This window comes from Chiloscyllium plagiosum, unplaced genomic scaffold (genome assembly GCF_037043375.1).
Source record: "Chiloscyllium plagiosum isolate Xiang-an unplaced genomic scaffold, Cpla_swu_hap1 HiC_scaffold_19, whole genome shotgun sequence".
Taxonomy (NCBI): domain Eukaryota; kingdom Metazoa; phylum Chordata; class Chondrichthyes; order Orectolobiformes; family Hemiscylliidae; genus Chiloscyllium; species Chiloscyllium plagiosum.
The window spans coordinates 71229379-71249708 of record NW_028270157.1 but is presented as its reverse complement, the minus strand read 5'-3'; the positions used below and the strand labels follow the sequence as shown (position 1 = coordinate 71249708).

The 20330-nt window shown below is 46.1% G+C and overlaps 1 protein-coding gene across 1 annotated transcript in view; it reads left to right on the top strand.

Annotated features, from left to right (window-relative positions):
* Window positions 1-3465: 3465 nt before the first annotated feature.
* nwd1 (NACHT and WD repeat domain containing 1) overlaps window positions 3466-20330 on the top strand; it is a 55843-nt gene continuing 38978 nt past the window's right edge. Inside the window, exons 1-6 of the mRNA XM_087996913.1 lie at window positions 3466-3612; window positions 6289-6374; window positions 7562-7678; window positions 7797-8151; window positions 10705-11983; window positions 19206-19409. Coding sequence (XP_087853039.1) covers window positions 3480-3612; window positions 6289-6374; window positions 7562-7678; window positions 7797-8151; window positions 10705-11983; window positions 19206-19409 — 2174 coding nt within the window. The 5' untranslated portion in view covers window positions 3466-3479. The remainder of the gene's footprint in view (window positions 3613-6288; window positions 6375-7561; window positions 7679-7796; window positions 8152-10704; window positions 11984-19205; window positions 19410-20330) is intronic.

Here is a 20330-nt window from a genome sequence, read left to right as displayed (position 1 = left end):
TTGATTTGGAGGGCACACCGGTGAGTAAATCCACATTCCTTTAATATTTTTGTTCCTGAACATTGGGTTTGATTGTCTAGGTCAACTGCACATAATGTTGATCATCCTGCTATAGGAAGGAAGTTGTTAAACTGGAAAAGGTGCATAAAAAATTTTCAAGGATGTTCCCGAGACTGAAGGATTTTGGTTATAAGGAGAGGCTGAAAAGACTGAGGCTGTTTGCCCTGGAGCATTGGAAGCTGAGGGGTGACCTTATAGAAGTTTATAAAATCATGGTGGACGTAGTTGAGGGTAGGGGAGTCCAAAATTAGAGGGAATAGGTTTAAGGTGAGAGGGGAAAGATTTAAAAGGGGCCTGAGGGGCAACCTTTTCACATGAAGTGTGGTGTATGTATGGAACAAGCTGCCAGAGAAAGTGGTGAAGGCCAGAACAGTTATAACATTTAAAAGACATTTTGACAGGGACATGAATAGGAAATCTTTGGAGGACTATGAGCTAATTGCTGGCAAATGGGACTAGTTAAGTTTGAAAAAACTGGTCAGCATGGATGAGTTGGGCTGAAGGGCCTGTTTCTGTGCTGTATGACTCTGTGGTTTTTGTCACATGTAGCTGATCCCTGAAGAGACAGAGAAGGCTCACTGACCACCCCTGCTAATGTTTATTTCTTTGCATGGAGATCTGCAAATCTGTAAATCACACATCAGTATACACTTTTACCATTTTACCATCAATACTGTCTTAACATACAGATTGTGTACAGAATGTATTGTTAGCTGATTGGTATGTTAGTTTACAGACATCAAAATTTCTGGTGCCCTGGATTTGCTGATCTACGTTGGATCCCAGTGTGTCGAATCCTCAGTTTTAAAATTCATGCCCTTCTGTTAAAGCCTCTCCTTGGCCTCAGTCCTCCCTTTTGTTGTCTACCCCCCTCCAGCCCTCTCTGCTCCTTCGCTTCAAGCCTCTTGCCAATCCTGGATTGGCATATATGCCCCCAGCTGAACTCTGGAAATCCCTTCCAGACTCTCTCAGTATTTTTCCCTCCCTCAAATGCCCCTAACCCTCACCCTGACCCTCTTCAACCAAGGTCTCAGTGACCCATCCCAGGGCTTGGTGTGAACCTCTGTTTGATAGCAGCACTGGGGAGAGTCCTGCAGCATTTTCCTATGTTCAAGATGTTACACAAATGTAGGTTGTTGTTTCACAGTGTATCAGCTCTTTGCAATTTTTTTTTGCCTTGAATGCAACATTTATTTGTCATTTATGTAAATGACATAGATGACAATATAGGAGGCATGGTTAGTATGTTTGCAGGTGACTCCAAGATTGATTGCGTAGGACAAAGACATGGATAGGAAAGGTTCAGAAGGATATGGACCAAGTGCAGAGAAATGGGGTTAGTGTGGATGCCTATTTTGATCGGATTGGACCAGTTTGGGCCAAAGGGCCTTTCTCCATGCTGTAGAACTCTACGACACTATGACTCCATGATCAATATGGGTCAATGGTCTGAAGAGTGGCAGGAGGAGTTTAATTTGGATAAATGCAAGATATTGCTTTTTGGTTAAACAAACAAAGACAAGACTTACACAATTAAAAGTACTGTGATATAGAACAGGGAGGCCAAGGGATTCAGGTATATAATGTTTTGAAGTTTGTATCACATGTAGACAGGTGGTTAAGAAGGTGTTTAGCACACTCACATTCATTACTCAGACCTTTGAGTAAAGGAGTTGGGACTTTTATGTTGAGGTTGTACAGAACATTGGAGAGGCCTCTTCTGGAGTACAGTGTGCAGTTCTAGTCATCCTGTTATAGAAAGGATGTTATTAAGCTGGAAGGGGTTCAGAAAAGATTCACCAGGATGTTGCCAGGAACGGAGGGTTTGAGTTATAAGGAGAGGCTGAACAGGCTGGGAAATTTTTCATTGGAGCATCAGAGGTTGAGAGGTGACCTTATAGAAGTTTATAAAATCATGAGGGGTATAGATAAGGTGAATGGCAGGTGTCTTTTCCCTAGGGTGGGGGATTTCAAGAGCAGTAGGCATATTATAGCCCAGAGTGGCTCAGAGGTTAGCACTGCTGCCTCACAGCACCAGGGACCTGGGTTCGATTCCAACCTTGGGTGATTGTCTGTGTGGGTTTCCTCTGGGTACTTTGGTTTCCTCCACAGACTGAACATTTGCAGGTTAGGGTGGATTGGCTATGCTAAATTGCCCATAATGTTCAGGGATGTGTAGGATAGGTGCATTAGTCAGAGGAAATGCAGAGTAGTGGACTTGTTGGTCCAAATGGTCTGTTTCCACACTAGGAATTCTGTGATATCTTTAAGGTGAGAGGGGAAAAGACATCAAGGGCAACCTTTTTTACACAGAGAGTGCTTCTTGTGTGGAATGAACTTCCAGAGGAAATGGTCAATGTGGGTACAGTTACACAATTTAAAAGACATTTGGATAAGTCCATGAATAAGAAATGTTTGGAGGGATCTGGGCCAAGTGCAGACAGGTGGAGCTAGTTTAGTTTGGGATTATGGTCGGCATGGACTGGTTGGACTGAAGGGTCTGTTTCTGTGCTATGTGACTTTATGATTCTATAGGACTGTCGAAGTAAGTTCAGTGCGTTTCTAGCTTCTTTTAGGTGCAGTTTACTGCAGATACTGGATTCTGTACTGAAAACAAAATGTTCTGGCAATCACAGCAGACTCTTCAAGTCATCTACACTCAAAATGCTGTCTCTCCACATGGATGCTGCCTGACCTTAATTTCCAGCATTTTTTTATTTTCAGTGTGAGCTTCTTTTGTTGTGTGTGAGAGAGAGAGTTGGCTGGAGATAGATTATTTCAATATCATGGAATCTGGTCACAGCAAGTGTCAGCATTGAAAGCATTCACCTGGCGGCTTAATCCAGCAATTAGCTGCTCATATTAACTGAAAAAATCCCAATGTTTGCAGAGATCACCTTCCCAAGAATTGGCTCAGAAATGAAACTGAATCGTTTCCTGTCTGAAGATAAACAGAGACATGAGATCTCAGCTCCGAGGATGGGGACAGAGCACTTTTAAGGCACGGATGTGGATACAGATCATAGTTGAGGGAGACTTTAGTGAAGAGCAAAGAGAGTGAGTGAGAGTTGGGGTGGTGCAGACAGAGTGCAGTTATGAGACACATTGGGAGGACATGATGCTTAAAGTTTGACATACAATCAGAGATGGAAACAAGAATTGAAGTGTAAAGACAATCTTTTTAGAGAGAGAGAGAGAGAGAGAAAGTGACAGAGAGGAGATGGGAATGACAGCCAGGAGAACAGCGCAGAGACAGACTGTCAAAAATCTGGGAGGGAGGATGAGAAAAGTTGTTCATTGATAAATAGAGGGAATGATGGAATAAGTGAATGAAGCAGATAATTATCCATCTTCTTTTCATTGTTCAAATAGATCGAGACACCATTTATACGGCTAGTGAAGGATTGGCAGCACCGCCAATGAGTGCCCACAGGATAAAAGCTGGGATTTTTGGCACTGACCATCGCCATGCCTTACTCCGAGGGGAGCCCACTGACCTGCCCATGGACCAGGCTAAGGTGGTCCGTGTGTTCATCAGTTCTACATTCACAGGTTCAGTACAAAACTACCACATCCTCTCGCTTGCTGTGCTGTAAGTGATGTTGATGATAGGGAGCAGTACTGAGGCCAGGAGATGGGTAATTACCAAGGGTGCCTGGGCTAGCTCTGCTCAGATGGGGCCAGAGTCAGGAATGACTGACGTTCTTGGGAATTGTGTGGATCAAATAATCAACCTGTTCAGGGACGTTAGGACTCAGCTCTGGAGCAGGTGGGAGTTGAACCCAGATATTCTGGTCCAGACATAAGGGCAGTACCACTGTATCATAAATATGTGGAACAGCTAAATTCAACGTTAGGCTAATCTGTCATATCCCCACAGAGAGAATGGCCTCTTGTTACTCACTATGTAGGCCACAGAGAGCAAGCTAGCAGAGAGAAATGGAGAGAGGAACTAGCAGGGAGATCCAGCCTGGAAACACCTAGACGTCTATCCCGCCTAAATAATATTTATTTCACTTTTAATTGCTTTGACGAGTGAGATCCGTAAAATTGATGGGCAGATCTACCAGCCCATTGTTCCATTAAGGATTGTGGAAGCAGAAGAGATATTTGGTGGCAATACAGGGGTTCCTGCCAACAATGAACATAGAGTCATACAGTACGGAAACAGACCCTTCAGTCCAACCTGTTCATGCCGTCCCAATCTGACCTAGACCCATTTGCCAGCATTTGGCCCATATCCTTCTAAACCCTAATATACCCATCTGGATGCCTTTTAAATAATGAAATTGTCCCAGCCTCCACCACTCCCTCTGGGAGCCCATTCCATACACACACCACCCTCTGCATGAAAAACCCTCAGGCTCTTTTAAAATTTTTCCCCTCTTGCCTTAAACTTATGCCCTCCAGTTTTGGACTCCCCTACCCTAGGAAAAAGACCTTGTCTACTTATCTTGTCCATGCCCTTCATGGTTTATAAACCTCCATAAAATTACCTCTCAGCCTCCAACGCTCCAGGGAAAAATAGCCCTAACCCATTCAGCCTTTCCCTCTCGCTCAAGTCTCCAGTCCCTGCAGTATGCTTGTAAATCTTTTCTGCACCCTTTCAAGTTTAACAACATCTTTCCAATTGAAGGACTAGCAGAATTGTATGCAGTATTTCTAAAAGTGACCTCACCAATGTCCTACACAGCTGCAACATGACATCCTGACTACTATACTCAGTGAATCATGCAAAGTTATTAGGTAGGTACAGCAAATAATTACAAAGGGCAAATCACAGAATTCCCACAGTATGGAAGCAGGCCATTCAGCCCATTGAGCCCACAACGACCCTCCAAACAGTATACCATGCAGAACCACCCATACCACCCTACCCAATCCTGTAATCCAGCATTTCCCATGGTTAATCCACCTAGCTTGAATATCCTTGGAAACCATGGGCAATTTAACCTGCACATAACCTGCACATCATTGAATTGTGGGAGGAAACCACAGCACCCAGAGGAAACCCACGCAGACATGGGGAGAATATGCAAACTCCACACAGACAGACGCTCGAGGCTGGAATCGAACCCGGGTCCCCACCGTGCCACCCCTAAAATGGAATGTTGGCCTGTATTACAAGGGGGATTAGTGTAGAAGAGCAGATAAACTGACTGTCACTGGTGAGACCACATCTGGAATACTATGTCAGGTTTTGGTCACCTCACCTCATAGGGCAGCATGGTGGCTCGGTGGTTAGCGCTGCTGTCTCACAGTGCCAGGACCTGGGTTCAATTCTCACCTCAGGTGACCATTTGTGTGGAGTTTGCACGTTCGCCCCATGTCTGCGTGGGTTACCTCCGGGTGCTCCGGTTTCCTCCCACAGACCAAAGATGTGCAGGTTAGGTGAATCGGCCATGCTAAATAACCTAACATAGTGTTAGGTGCATTAGTAAGATGGAAATGGGTCTGGGTGGGTTACCCTTCGGGGAGTCGGTGTGGACTTGTTGGGCCAAATGGCCTGTTTCCACATTGCGGAGAGTCTAATCTAATGAATCTCAGAAATAATGACATTAGAAGCAGCAAGTCCAAGGTTCACTCAACTAATCCCTGGAAAGAGGGGGGGTCGTCATGTGAGGAAAGGTAGGATCTGAGTTTAGAAGAATGAGAGGCCTTTTGCTGAAACATACAGGCCTCAGAGGGGACATGGCAAGCATGGGTGCCAAGGCGATGTTTCCCCACGTGAGAGAGGCAAGAACTGAGAGATACCATTTCAGAGACGGAGACGGGGCATTTAGTTTCTCAGAGTGAGTCTTTAGAACACAGAGAGAAAAGATGTTGGTAGGACTCATGATTATTTGTAAGGCAAATAATTGTGAGCTAGACGATCGTGGAAATCCCAGAGCATCAGGTGTCAAATGTAGAATCAAGGCCACAGGCAGATCCCCCATGATCAGCTGAATAGTGGAATGTGTCAAATAATGATTGGCTGCATGTTTCCAACATTAGTGACCACACCTCAAACAAATCCATACACTTTAATACAATTTAGAATGCCCCAGATCAAGGTCGAAAGGCTCTCCTATGGAGGTTCTTTCCAGCTGTCACTTTCTGAACAGTTCTGTCAAGGTCTGTATCACCCAGACCCAAAATTCTCTAACTAGGCTGTGGTTGTATGGCTCGGTCCCAGAGCAGTCTGCTCATACACAATAGACAGTCACTAACTCTTGCTGTGTTTTTCAGATATGAGCATGGAACGTGATGCTCTCTTGGACAAGGCCTATCCAGAGGTACAGGAGTTCTGTCAAAAATTGGGCCTAGTCTTTGAGGTGAGTCAGACCTTCACTCAACTGAGGGACAGTATCTACGTATCTGTCCTCTTCCTCATTTAAGACTATGGTGCTAATTTAACTGTTCCAAAGGTGAAGGGGGATTGTGAGGGGCGAGTTTGTGTATGTGTGTGTGAGAGAGAGAGAGGATGAAGGAAATGGAAGGAAAAGGGCACAAAAGGGGTGAGTAATGAGAAGGAATGGAGGGAAAGGAAATGGGAGAGAACAGAGTGGGTGAGGGAGATTCAACATAAGGGAAATGGAGTGCAAGGGAGGTTCCATGTGAGGCAGAGGGAGTGTGAGGGAGATGGAGTGTGAGGGAGGGGAGTGTGAGGAAGGGTGAGTGTGAGGGAGATTGAGTATGAGAGAGAGGAAGTGTGAAGGAGATAGAGTGTGAGTGTGAAGGGTTGTGAGTGATAAGAAGTTTGAGGGAGAGAGAGGATGCGTGAAGGAGAGGGAGAGCTGCAGAGATTGAGTGTGAAGGAGAGGGAGTGTGAAGGACGGGAGTATGAGGGAGATGGAGTGTGAGGGAGGGGAGTGTGAGGGAGATGGAGTGTGAGGGAGGGGAGTGTGAGGGAGATGGAATGTGAGGGAGGAGGCGTGTGAGGGAGGGGGAGTGTGGCAGAGAGGGATTGCAATGTGAACGCATTGTGACCTGGAGTGAGTATGGGGGGGGGGGGGGGGGTGCTGTGCAGAGCTATCTGGACACGGTGACTCTTCAGAGTTGGACACTAGAGTTTGGATATTTGTCGGGGCTCAGTGAAGGAATGGGGCGCACTTGGGGGAAGAGGAGGGTGGGGGCTGGCATCACGTGGTGAGGAAACACCCTTGTTTGTTTAAGCCCACAAGCTGTGCCTGGAAAGGCATAAACTTTCTGCAAAGCAACAATTCTCATTGATCCTGCACTGCCAGGGCTTTGAGAATCAGCTGCTCGAGTTGGTCAACCGAAAAATCCATTTCAGGCCACCTGCCACTGAAGAACATGCATGGATGCAATAGGGACCAGATCAGTTCAGCTTTCTCTTTCCATATGAGCCCTTTGGAATTTTCCAAATTGTTGCCAAGTCTAAATAAAGATGAATGCTTTTAACCACCTAACCACCATTCTTGAAGATTAACATGCACACAGAACTGCCCCTCATTAATGCAGGAGCACAGGGTAACTGTGTGGTCCCACATCTCCTCAGGTAGTTGACATGCGCTGGGGAGTACCAAATACACTGACTGCTGACCACATGAGCACAGAACTGTGCCTGACAGAGATCGAATCTTGTAAAAGGATGTCACTGGGACCCACTTTTGTTGTAAGTCATTTTCTTGATTTTTGATTGTTCTCCCGTCCCCTCAGTTTTTGTAAAGAGCAGTTTGATTTTGACCGGCTGTGATCCATCACTGATCCCAGTACTTATTGGAATCCGGCAGGCTCTGCTGGGCAATCGCTACGGATTTCGTCCCATCCCCCGTGTCATCGAGGGCAAGGAGTTTGAGGAATTGCTCCTGAAGCACGCTTCGGATTCCCAGTCCTCGAAGCTGCTTCAGGAATGGTTCTGGAAAGATGAGAATGCGGTTCCACCTGTGTACATCCTCCAACCTATCACCACACATCTCCCGGACTACAGCAAGATGAGAACCGAGAGGCGAGAGGAGCATGAGAAGGCCCTGCAATCCTGGTCTGACCTCCAGCAGCTCATTGCTGATCTCCTGCGAGTCGCAGCCACCCAGGCAGAGAAAGAGGGCCGAATACAGAAAGGAGCAAGGCACAAGTATTTCAAATCAGGTAGGCCGCACGTGCCTCAGGACTCACTCCCTCTGACACACCGGATTCTGCTGATCCTGAACAGCAAAGCCCTCTCTTCCCTTAGAAAGCAAAAGAAGGTCACCCAAGGTCCTATCTCAGAGTTAACTCATTATTGGGCCATGGGCATCACTGGCAATAGATTAGATTACTTACAGTGTGGAAACAGGCCCTTTGGCCCAACAAATCCACACCGATCCGCCAAAGTGTAACCCACCCAGACCCATTCCCCTACATTTACCCCTTCACCTAACACTACGGGCAATTTAGCATGGCCAATTCACCTAACCTGCACATTTTTTGGATTGTGGGAGGAAACCGACGCAGACACGGGGAGAATGTGCAAACTCCACACAGTCAGTCGCCTGAGGCAGGAATTGAACGCGGGTCTCTGGTGCTGTGAGGCAACAGTGCTAACCTCTGTGCCACTGTGCCGCCCACTGCAATACTAGCATTTGTTGCCCATCCCTAACTGCACTGGGAGTAAATAGTTTGCTGGGCCCTTTCAACTTAAGAATCAACTGCATTCCTGCACCTAGGCTTAATTTCATCCTCCTCTAGGTTTATTATCAAAATCCTGTTGCTTCACAATCACTGTAAATTAGATTAGATTAGATTACATTACAGTGTAGAAACAGGCCCTTCGGCCCAACAAGTCCACACCGACCCGCCGAAGCGAAACCCACCCATACCCCTACATTTACCCCTTACCTAACACTACGGGCAATTTAGCATGGCCAATTCACCTGACCCTGCACATCTTTTGGACTGTGGGAGGAAACCGGAGCACCCGGAGGAAACCCACGCAGACACGGGGAGAACGTGCAAACTCCACACAGTCAGTCGCCTGAGGCGGGAATTGAACCCGGGTCTCTGGCGCTGTGAGGCAGCAGTGCTAACCACTGTGCCACCGTGCCGCCCACAAATGAGGCTAGCATTTCCCAGATTATTCACTGAATTTAAATTCCCACAATTTACGGAAGGTTTTGAACTCATGCTCTCGTTTAGATTACTAGATCATCAACATGACTGTAATAAGAGGTTAAGCTAATATAGCACCTGAAAATCATGAAGCTGGGTTCTTTATTCCATTGATTAGGCCTGTAATTATACATCTAAGAGTCAGAAAGTCATGCAGCATGGAAACAGACCCTTCAGTCTAATCAGTCCACGCTGGCCATGTTCCCAAACTAAACTAGTTTTACCCACCAGCGCTTGGCACATATCCCTCTAAATCTTTGCTATTCATTTACTTATCCAAATGTCTTTTAAACATTGTAACTATACATCAATCCACCACTTCCTCTGGCAGTTCATTCCACACAAGAACCATTCTCTATGTAAAAAGTTGCCCATAATGTCCTTTTTAAACCTTTCTTCTCTCACCTTAAAAATACGCCCCCTTAGTTTTGAACTCCCCCACTCTAAGGAAAAGACACCTGCCATTCACCTTCTCTCCACCCCTCATGATTTTATAAATTTCAGTAAGGTTATCTGAAGCCTCCTTCTTTCCAGTGGAAAAGCGTCGTCGCTTTTCCAGTCTATTTTTATATCTCAAGCCTTCCATTCCTAGCAACATCCTGGTCAATCCTTTATGAAGCCTCTCTTGCTTAATAATATCCTCCCTGTAACTGGGTGACCAGAACTGCATACAGTATCTTAGAAGAGGCCTCACCAATGTCCTGTAAAACCTCAACATGACTTCCTAACTCCTCTATTCAAAGGTTTGCGCAATGAAGGCAAGTGTCTTTTTAACCACTCTGTCTATATGTGACACCAATTTCAAAGAGTTATGTACCTAAACTCCTAGATATTTCTGTTCTACAACATTATTCATGCTGGCCCTTTCATTAACTGTAAAAATCCTGTTCTTTGTATGACCAAAATGCAATACCTCACATTTATCCAAATTAAACACCATCTGCCAATCCTCAGCCCACTGAGCCAATTGATCAAGATCTCTGTAATTTTAAATAACCTTTTACATAGTCCAGTATGCCACCAGTTTTGGAGCCGTCTGCAAACTTAATAACCATGCCTCCTATATTCTCATCCAAGTTTTGGTTAAGGGATCCTTTCTCTGTCTGTCTTTCGCCTTTTCTCTCTCTCTCTCTTTGCAAGACTTCTCCTTGACAAAGATAAATCCTGCTACCAGGAAGGGTCTGCCTGAGCTATCCTGCTCTGTGGTCCTTCTCACTATTGTCTCCCATTGAAAGAGGGCCCACTACATTATCATTCTGCTACTGTCTCCCTAGTTAACGCTCAGTACCTGTATCCATGATCCTGCTGATCCCAGACTCAATGATGTTACGCAGAGTAACTAATGTTCAACTATCATCATCCGACTGACAGGGAATTCTTACAACATTCCAATCACCTCCATCCTTCACCTCTGTAACAGCCAATTCAATTGTATTGCCACCGGCTTTGTGCAGGGTAACCTAGATGGAATCAGGGCTCTGTCTCCCTGGGTGAATGACTGCTGCTGATTATTGTTCAGGTCTAATTATGGTCCCTTTCCTCACTGTGTTGCAGTTACTGAGTTTGAGATCGACCGGGGCTTAGTTGAAACAAAAGAAGGGGACGTGTGCTCAACAGTGTTTATCCGTGACATCCCCAATATCCAGGATCACTTCGACCAGGAGCAGCTACCCAAATTCATCGACGTTAAAGACGACGGGAGCATTGACACTGAGGCTCAGGAGCGACTCGCCAGCCTAAAGGCCCAAGTCGTTGGCAAATCCACCAGGAGCCTGCGGATGCACTGGGTGCAGTGGTCAGATGGAGTTCTGGACACCCAGAGCCAAGCCCATGCTGAGTATCTCCACGACTTGTGCCAGAACTTCGTGGAGGACATGAAGCAGCAGATCGAGGGAAAGGTGGCAGCGCGTCATGGGGTCCGGGAGGAGCCGGCCTGGCTCTTTGAGGAACTGCGTCACCAAGGCCATCTTTGCAGGGTGAAGCGCAGCATCTTCTGTGGGCGCTCGCAGCTCCTCACCGATATTGGCCAATGCCTCGAGCAGCACAACGGGAGCACCCACTGGCCCCTGGTCATCCACGGGGCGTCGGGCACGGGCAAGACGGCAGTAATGTCAAAGCTGGCCGAGGAGGTGAGGAGAACCTTCAGGAATGGCTGTGTGGTGGTCACCAGGCTGCTGGGTACATCAGCCCTGAGCTCGGAGATACACTCAGTGCTGAAAAGTGTCTGCTTCCAAGTGTGCCTGGCCTTTAGGCTCAAAGTACCTGCAGCCCACGTCACCAACTCTTACACTGAGCTAGTCCGATTCTTCCACAACCTCCTGAGCACAGCGTCCAAGAGAAATCGAGAGACCCTAGTCCTTATCTTTGACTCCCTGGACCAGTTGTCTTCCAGCGACGGAGCTCATAGACTCCACTGGCTGCCGAAGGTATGCCCCCCCAAGGTTCACATCATAGTCTCCACCCTGCCAGCGGAGCACAACATCTTGGCCGTGCTGCAGGAGGTGATACCCAGGCCCGAGTGCCACTTTGAGGTGGAGCCTCTGTCCAACCAGCATGGTCAAGAGCTCATCGACCTGCTGCTGGGCACGGTGAAGAGGAGGCTAACCACAGAGCAGCGAAACCTCATCCTGGAGCGTTTCCGAGATTGCGGCCAACCCCTCATGCTCAAACTGACCTTCGACGAGGCCAAGAGGTGGAGCTCGTATGTGCCGGCCTCAGAGCTGGACGTAGCTGCTGGCACACGGGACGCTGTGCGTCTCTTATACTCACACCTGGAGAAGACGCATGGCCGGGTCTTCGTCTCGCATGCTCTGGGATACATTGTCTGCTCAAGGTTGGTTCTGCTGTGAGCCGAGGCTCTCCAGAAACCCATAGTCTGATTGTCGAGGTTGGGACTGCTTCTGGCAACAGGGGGATCCCTAGGGAATCTTCAAATGTGGGGTCAGTGGGGTCCTGTTAAAGATGTCGAGAAAGGGGGTCACCTTGCAGCCTGACTGTGTCATTCCTGAGAGCAGGAAAACCGGTGCTTCAGGCAAAAGCCCTCCATCAGGAAAGTGTCGATTTTTCTGCTCCTCAGATACTGCCTGACCTGCTGTGTTTTTCCAACATCACTCTAATCTTGACTCTAATCTCCAGCATCTGCAGTACCCACTTTAGTCCTGTGTCATCCCTGATCTGGGAATGCAGGGAGGAGAAACTCATAGTGGCTCCATGTCTTCAGTTTGGTATTGGCACCCAATTCCATTGGGAAAGGGCTTACAATGTACCTCATTACAGGTTCATTTCCAATGCATGTGACCAAAGACTATGGTCATCCGGTGTCACATTCGCATGTCACGTTTACTTATACTAAAGACAACTTGCATTCATGTAGCACCTTCCAGCACTGCACAAGGATCTTTATGAAACAAAATGTAACACTGAGCCCCATAAGGTGCTACTAGGACAGAGCTTGATGAAAGAGGTATGCTTGAAAAGCAGAAAGTGTGACATAGAGAGCCAGGGAGATGCAATGATAGAATCTAGAGCTTAGAATCTAAAGACTTAGCCGCCCAATGTTGGGAAAGTTCAAATCAGGAATGTCCCAGAGATTGGGATTGGAGGAGAACAGATATCTCCAGAAATTGTGTGATTTATTCCAGTTATAGGGAGGGATGAGGCCACACATGGATTTGCTAATAAGGAAGAGAGTCTTAAAATCAAGGCATTGCACAGCCCAAAGCCAATGTTTGGGAGAACACAGGGATGATAGCTGAAAGGGACAAAGTACAAGTTAGGACTTGGGCAGCAAAGTCTTTGAGATGGCCTCAAGGTGGGAGATTGGTCAGGAATGTTCTGGAACCGTTACGGGTAGCAGTAACAAAGACCCCCGCCGTGGATGACAGTTTACACAGCAGATGAACTGAGGTGGGATGGAGTCAGCTGCTGTGACACAAATGCAAGCCAACATTCTCCATGCTGACACAGGCCCGCGCTCCCCTCAGAATCACGACTGACAGTGAGGCTGTGAAAAGTGGGGTAGAGGTGAGATAGGCAATGCAGCAAGTTGGAGACAGTGGAGGGGCTGGAGTTATATAGGTTCACTCTCTTGCCCTGGGTTTATTTTCAAAGTCCAGTCAATTCACAATCATTGGAAATGATTCTAGTATTTGCCAGTTTATTCATTGAATTTAAATTCCTAAAACTGTTATTGAGGGTTTTGAAACCATGCTCTAGTGAATATTAGTCCCTGCCTCTAGATTTCTAGCTCAGCAATGGACCTGACAATCATGAAGCAGGATCCTTTTTTTCCACAACATTAAGAGAATTCAAAGTTAGAACCAAAAAAAAACCATAGAACATAGATCAGTACAGCACAGTACAGGCCCTTCAGTTCTTAATGTTATGCAGAGTATTTCCATTTAATTATTCCTATATTATAGACAATAGACAATAGGTGCAGGAGTAGGCCATTCAGCCCTTCGAGTCTGCACCGCCATTCAATATAATCATGGCTGATCATTCCTAATCAGTATCCTGTTCCTGCCTTATCTCCATAACCCTTGATTCCACTATCTTTGAGAGCTCTATCCAACTCTTTCTTAAATGAATCCAGAGAGTGGGCCTCCACTGCCCCCTGTGGCAGAGCATTCCACACAGCCACCACTCTCTGGGTGAAGAAGTTTCTCCTGAGCTCTGTCCTAAATGGTCTACCCCGTATTTTTAAGCTGTGTCCTCTGGTTCGGCACTCACCCATCAGTGGAAATATGTTTCCTGCTGCCAGAGTGTCCAATCCTTTCATAATCTTCTACGTCTCAATCAGATCCCCTCTCAATCTTCGAAACTCAAGGGTATACAAGCCCAGTCGCTTCAGTCTTTCAGTGTAAGGTAATCCTGCCATTCCAGGAATTGACCTCGTGAACCTACGCTGCACTCCCTCAATAGCCAGAATGTCTTTTCTCAAATTTGGAGACCAGAACTGCACACAGTACTCCAGGTGTGGTCTCACCAGGGCCCTGTACAGCTGCAGAAGCACCTCTTTGCTTCTATACTCAATTCCTCTTGTTATGAAGGCCAGCATGCTATTAGCCTTCTTCACTACCTGCTGTACCTGCATGCTTGCCTTCATTGACTAGTGTACAAGAACACCCAGATCTCTCTGTACTGCCCCTTTACATAAATTGATTCCATTGAGGAAGTAGTCTGCCTTCCTGTTCTTGCTACCAAATTGAATAACCATACATTTATCCACATTAAACTGCATCTGCCATGCATCTGCCCACTCACCTAACTTGTCCAGGTCACCCTGTAATCTCCTAACATCCTCATCACATTTCACCCTGCCACCCAGCTTTGTATCATCAGCAAATTTGCTAATGTTATTGCTGATACCATCTTCTATATCATTAACATATATTGTAAAAAGCTGTGGTCCCAGCACGGATCCCTGCGGTACCCCACTGGTCACTGCCTGCCATTCCGAAATTGAGCCGTTTATCACTACCCTTTGTTTCCTATCAGCCAACCAATTTTCAATCCAATCTAGTACTTTGCCCCCAATACCATGCACCCTAATTTTACTCACTAACCTCCTGTGTGGGACTTTATCAAAAGCTTTCTGAAAGTCCAGGTACGCTACATCTACTGGATCACCCTCGTCCAACTTCAGAGTTACATCCTCAAAAAATTCAAGAAGATTAGTCAAGCATGATTTCCCCTTCATAAATCCATGCTGACTCTGTCCTATCCTGTTACTACTATCCAGATGTGCAGTAGTTTCATCCTTTATAATAGACTCCAGCATCTTTCCCACCACTGAGGTCAGACTAACTGGTCTATAATTTCCTGCTTTCTCTCGCCCACCTTTCTTAAAAAGTAGTATAACATTAGCCACCCTCCAATCCGCAGGAACTGATCCCGAATCTATTGAACTCTGGAAAATAATCACCAAAGCATCCACGATTTTCCGAGCCACCTCCTTCAGTACCCTGGGATGTAGACCATCAGGCCCCGGAGACTTATCAACCTTCAGACCTAACAGTCTCTCCAACACCAAATCCTGGCAAATATAAATTCCCTTAAGTTCAGGTCCTTCAGCCACTGTTACCTCAGGGAGATTGCTTGTGTCTTCCCCAGTGAACACAGATCTGAAGTACCCATTTAATTCCTCTGCCATTTCCTTGTTCCTAGTAATATATTCCCCTGTTTCTGTCTTCAAGATTATATACAGAGTCATTGAGTCATAGAGATGTACAGCATGGAAACAGACCCTTCAGTCCAACCCGTCCATGCCGACCAGATATCCCAACCCAATCTAGTCCCACCTGCCAGCACCAGGCCCATATCCCTCCAAACCCTTCCTATTCATATACCCATCCAAATGCCTCTTAAATGTTGCAATTGTACCAGCCTCCACCACTTCCTCTGGCAGCTCATTTCATACACGTACCACCCTCTGTCTGAAAAAGTTGGCCCTTAGGTCCCTTTTAAATCTTTCCCCTCTCAACCTAAACCTATGTCCTCTAGTTCTGGACTCCCCGACCCCAGGGAAAAGCCCCGCATGATTTTATGAACCTTTAAAAGGTTACCCCTCAGCTTCCAACGCTCCAGGGAAAACAGCCCCAATCTATCCAGCTTCTCCCTATAGCTCAAACCCTCCAACCCTGGTAAAGTCCTTATAAGTCTTATTTGAAACCTTTTGAGTTTCACCACATCCTTCTTAAAGGGGAGAGCCCAAAATTGCTCATAATATTCCAAAAGAGGCCTAACCAATGTCCTGTACAGCCGCAATTCCTATACTTAATGTTCTCACCAATAAAGGAAAGCATATCAAACGCCTTCTTCACTACCCGATCTATCTGAGACTCCACTTTCAAGGAATTATGAACCTGCACTTTTTGTTCAGTAACACTCCCCAGGGCCTCACTATTAAGTGTATAAGTCCTGCCCTGATTTGCTTTTCCAAAATGAATCACCTCATGCAAAACCTTGACTTCTAAATTTGACTATTGTCAGAAATAAGACAAAAGCTGCCCTTGGTTGGCATGGTTTGTATTGTGATTGTCTCCATTGGAACTACCTGAGATGCTTTGGTCAGATTCACTGTCATCAATCTCTCTTATTGGTGTGAGTCTAAACTGCTAATACCAAGTGGGGAAGAATAGGCACATGAGGATAAGCTGAATTTTGGCAAACAGTAAAAGTTTATTACACATAAAACCAGAGAGTGCTGGAGAAACTCAGCAGGTCTAACAGCATCGGTGGAGAGAGAAGCAGAGTTAATGTTTCAAGACTGACATGACTCTTCTTTGGGGTGAAAGGGAAGGCTGGTGGGTACAGGGAATGCTGGGTGACTAAAGAAATCGAGGGTTTGGTTAAGAAAAAGAAGGAAGCATATGTCAGGGAGAGACAGAATAGATCGAGTGAATCCTTAGAAGAGTATAAAGGCAGTAGGAGTATACTTAAGAGAGAAATCAGGAGGGCAAAAAGGGGACATGAGATCGCTTTGGAAAATAGAGTTAAGGAGAATCCAAAGGGTTTTTACAAATACATTAAGGATAAAAGGATAACTAGGGAGAGAATAGGGCCCCTCAAAGATCAGCAAGGTGGCCTTTGTGGGGACCGCAGGAGAAGGGGGAGATACTAATAAGTATTTTGCATCAGTGTTTACTGTGGAAGAGGACATGGGAGGTATAGAATGTAGGGAAATAGATGGTAACATCTTGAAAAATGTCCATATTACAGAGGAGGAAGTGCTGGATGTCTTGAAACATTTAAAAGGTGGATAAATCCCCAGGACTTGATCAGGTGTACTCTGGAACTCTGTGGGAAGCCAGGGAAATGATTGCTGGACCTCTTGCTGAGATATCTGTATCATCGATAGTCACAGGTGAGGTGCCGGAAGACTGGAGGTTGGCAAACGTGGTGCCGCTATTTAAGAAGAGCGGTAAAGACAAACCAGGGAATAATAGACCGGTGAGCCTGACCTCGGTGGTGGGCAAGTTGTTGGAGGGAATGCTGAGGGACAGGATGTACATGTATTTGGAAAGGCAAGGACTGATTAGGGATAGTCAACATGGCTTTGTGCATGGGAAATCATGTCTCATAAACTTGACTGAATTTTTTGAAGAAGTAACAAAGAGGATTGATGAGGGCAGAGCAGTAGATGTGATCTATATGGACTTCAGTAAGGCGTTCGACAAGGTTCCCCATGGGAGACTGATTAGCAAGGTTAGATCTCATGGAATACAGGGAGAACTAGCAATTTGGATACAGAACTGGCTCAAAGGTAGAAGACAGAGGGTGCTGGTGGAGGGTTGTTTTTCAGACTGGAGGCCTGTGACCAGTGGACTGCCACAAGGATTGGTGCTGGGCCCTCTACTTTTTGTCATTTACAAAAATGATTTGGATGCGAGCATGGGGGTACAGTTAGTGAGTTTGCAGATGACACCAAAATTGGAGGTGTGGTGAACAGCGAAGAGGGTTACCTCAGATTACAACAGGATCTGGACCAGATGGGCCAATGGGCTGAGAAGTGGCAGATGGAGTTTAATTCAGATAAATGCGAGGTGCTGCATTTTGGGAAAGCAAATCTTAGCAGGACTTATACACTTAATGGTAAGGTCCTAGGGAGTGTTGCTGAACAAAGAGACCTTGGAGTGCAGGTTTATAGGTCCTTGAAAGTGGAGTCGCAGGTAGATAGGATAGTGATGAAGGCGTTTGGTATGCTTTCCTTTATTGGTCAGAGTATTGTGTACAGGAGTTGGGAGGTCATGTTGCGGCTGTACAGGACATTGGTTAGGCCACTGTTGGAATATTGCGTGCAATTCTGGTCTCCTTCCTATCGGAAAGATGTTGTGAAACTTGAAAGGGTTCAGAAAAGATTTACAAGGATGTTGCCAGGGTTGGAGGATCTGAGCTATAGGGAGAGGCTGAACAGGCTGAGGCTGTTTTCCCTGGAGTGTCAGAGGCTGAGGGGTGGCCCTTTAGAGGTTTACAAAATTATGAGGGGCATGGATAGGATAAATAAGCAAAGTGTTTTTTCTGGGTTTGGGGAATCCAGAACTCGAGGGCAAAAGTTTAGGGTGAGAGGGGAAAGATACAAAAGAGACCTAAGGGGCAACCTTTTCATGCAGAGGGTGGTGTGTGTATGGAATGAGCTGCCAGAGGATGTGGTGGAGGCTGGTACAATTGCAACATTTAAGAGGCATTTGCATGGGTATATGAATAGGAAGGGTTTGGAGAGATATGGGCTGGGTGCTGGCAGGTGGGACTAGATTGGGTTGGGATATCTGGTCTGCATGGACGGGTTGGACCGAAGGGTCTATTTCCATGCTGTACATCTCTATGAGTCTATGACCTCCTTCCCTCTCGATCTCACACCTCCCCGCATCTATCTCACATCTTCTTCCCCCTCTATCTAACTTCCTCTTTGGGCAGAGAGTGGGGTTTTGGAGCAGGGAGCTAAAACAATATCTTCAGTTTTCCCAAAGTGTAATTGCCTGAGAGTCTTTGCTCATGAATAGATGTCGGCTAAGTGGCCTGATAATTTAACAGTGGTGGATGATTGGTCAGGTAAATGTGGAGGCAATCAGTGTACAGCTTTACTGAGAAACAGGAAGGGACCAAGAATCAATCCTCAGGGGACACCAGAGGTGACAGTGTGCAAGCAAGTAGGTGCTGTCAATCTGCATCCAAACCCACCAGAGAGTCAGAACACCAAATACATCTCTTTGTGGTGAGAGTTTATTGACTACTCAGTCTTATAGCTCCTTCTACTACCATTGTTGGTGCTCCCTCTAAACATATGTTGAGGCAATTAATAGTTACCACTTTTACTTATTTAGCTTGAATAAAGTTATTAGCAAATGTAACAAAGTGAGGAAACAGTCATTAACTTTAGTCATGTGATCTAATACTTCCTGTTGTGGCTCAATGTTTTATTACACTCTTGTGAATTGCCTTGGGATAGTATATTATGTGAAAGGTGCTGCAGAAATCTGAGTTGTTGTTGCAATGTATGATTCTGTTATACTACAGCTCATTGAACGATTACAGTCTGGCACCTTGACTTACAGGAACGGACTGTCAGAGAGTGAGCTAAAGGAGATCCTCTCATTGGACGATGAAGTGCTTGGTGACATCTACCAATACTGGTCCCCTCCAAACAAAGACATCATCCGCCTCCCTCCCTTACTGTGGACCCGGCTTCGATATGACATCGGGGATTATCTGGTGGAGAGGCAGGCAGATGGGTTCCCAGTCCTTGGCCTTTATCACCGGTAAGTGTTCGAGCCCTGAGCTGAATCTCAATCTGCAGGCACTGCCATTCTTGGGTTGAATGCCAGCAAGGGGTCAATTTGTCGAATCTGTTTCTGATTTAGGTGCTTCAAGCCCCACTCCAGGACCTAAGCACAATGTCCTAGGCCAACTTTACATTGCAGTCCTGAAGGTGTGCCGCAGTGTTAGATGAGATGAGACAAACCGCTGTCTGTTGGCTCAGGTTAATGGGAAATGTGGTGCTGGCTGGAACAAGGGAAAAGAAGTTGCTCCTGGTGTCCCATCTGTTATTTAGCTTTAACATCACACTAACAGATTTTCTGGGCCATCGTCGCTCTTTGCTGTTTGTCAAAGCTTCCTGTGTGCAAAATTGGTTGCCCTGTCACAACAGTGATCACACATCAAAAGTGCTTCAAGTACTTTGAGATATCTGGGGATCATGAAAGGTGCTACATAAATGCAAATCTTTCTTCCTTTCTTTTCACTCTGCAATGCCTATTTTTGTTTTCACATTTCCATCCATTAGGATTTCAGCCCTCTTAGACAATGAACATTTTCCTGGCCTCCATCTTCATGACATTTCTTCCTCCGTTACATTCTCAATTTTTGCTTCCAGCTCCAAATATCATTTTCTATTTTGTTTTGAGCTTGTTCTTTACTCTATGTGAGGTGGGAGCAGCGAACCTGTCCCAATTCTGTGCTGGTACCTGTTAGTTAGGAGATTTAACTCATTCCAATATTCTCTTCCATGAGCGAGGGCCCTTTATAGATATCCATTGCACATAGGCATCTGTAAAGAACGTCTTTTACCCTCTATTCCTTCATGGGCTGTGGGTATCATTGGCAAGGCTGGTATTTGTTTCCCCACCCCTGGTAGTGTTGATTGACTTGCTAAGCCATTGTTAACCATATTGCCATGCGTC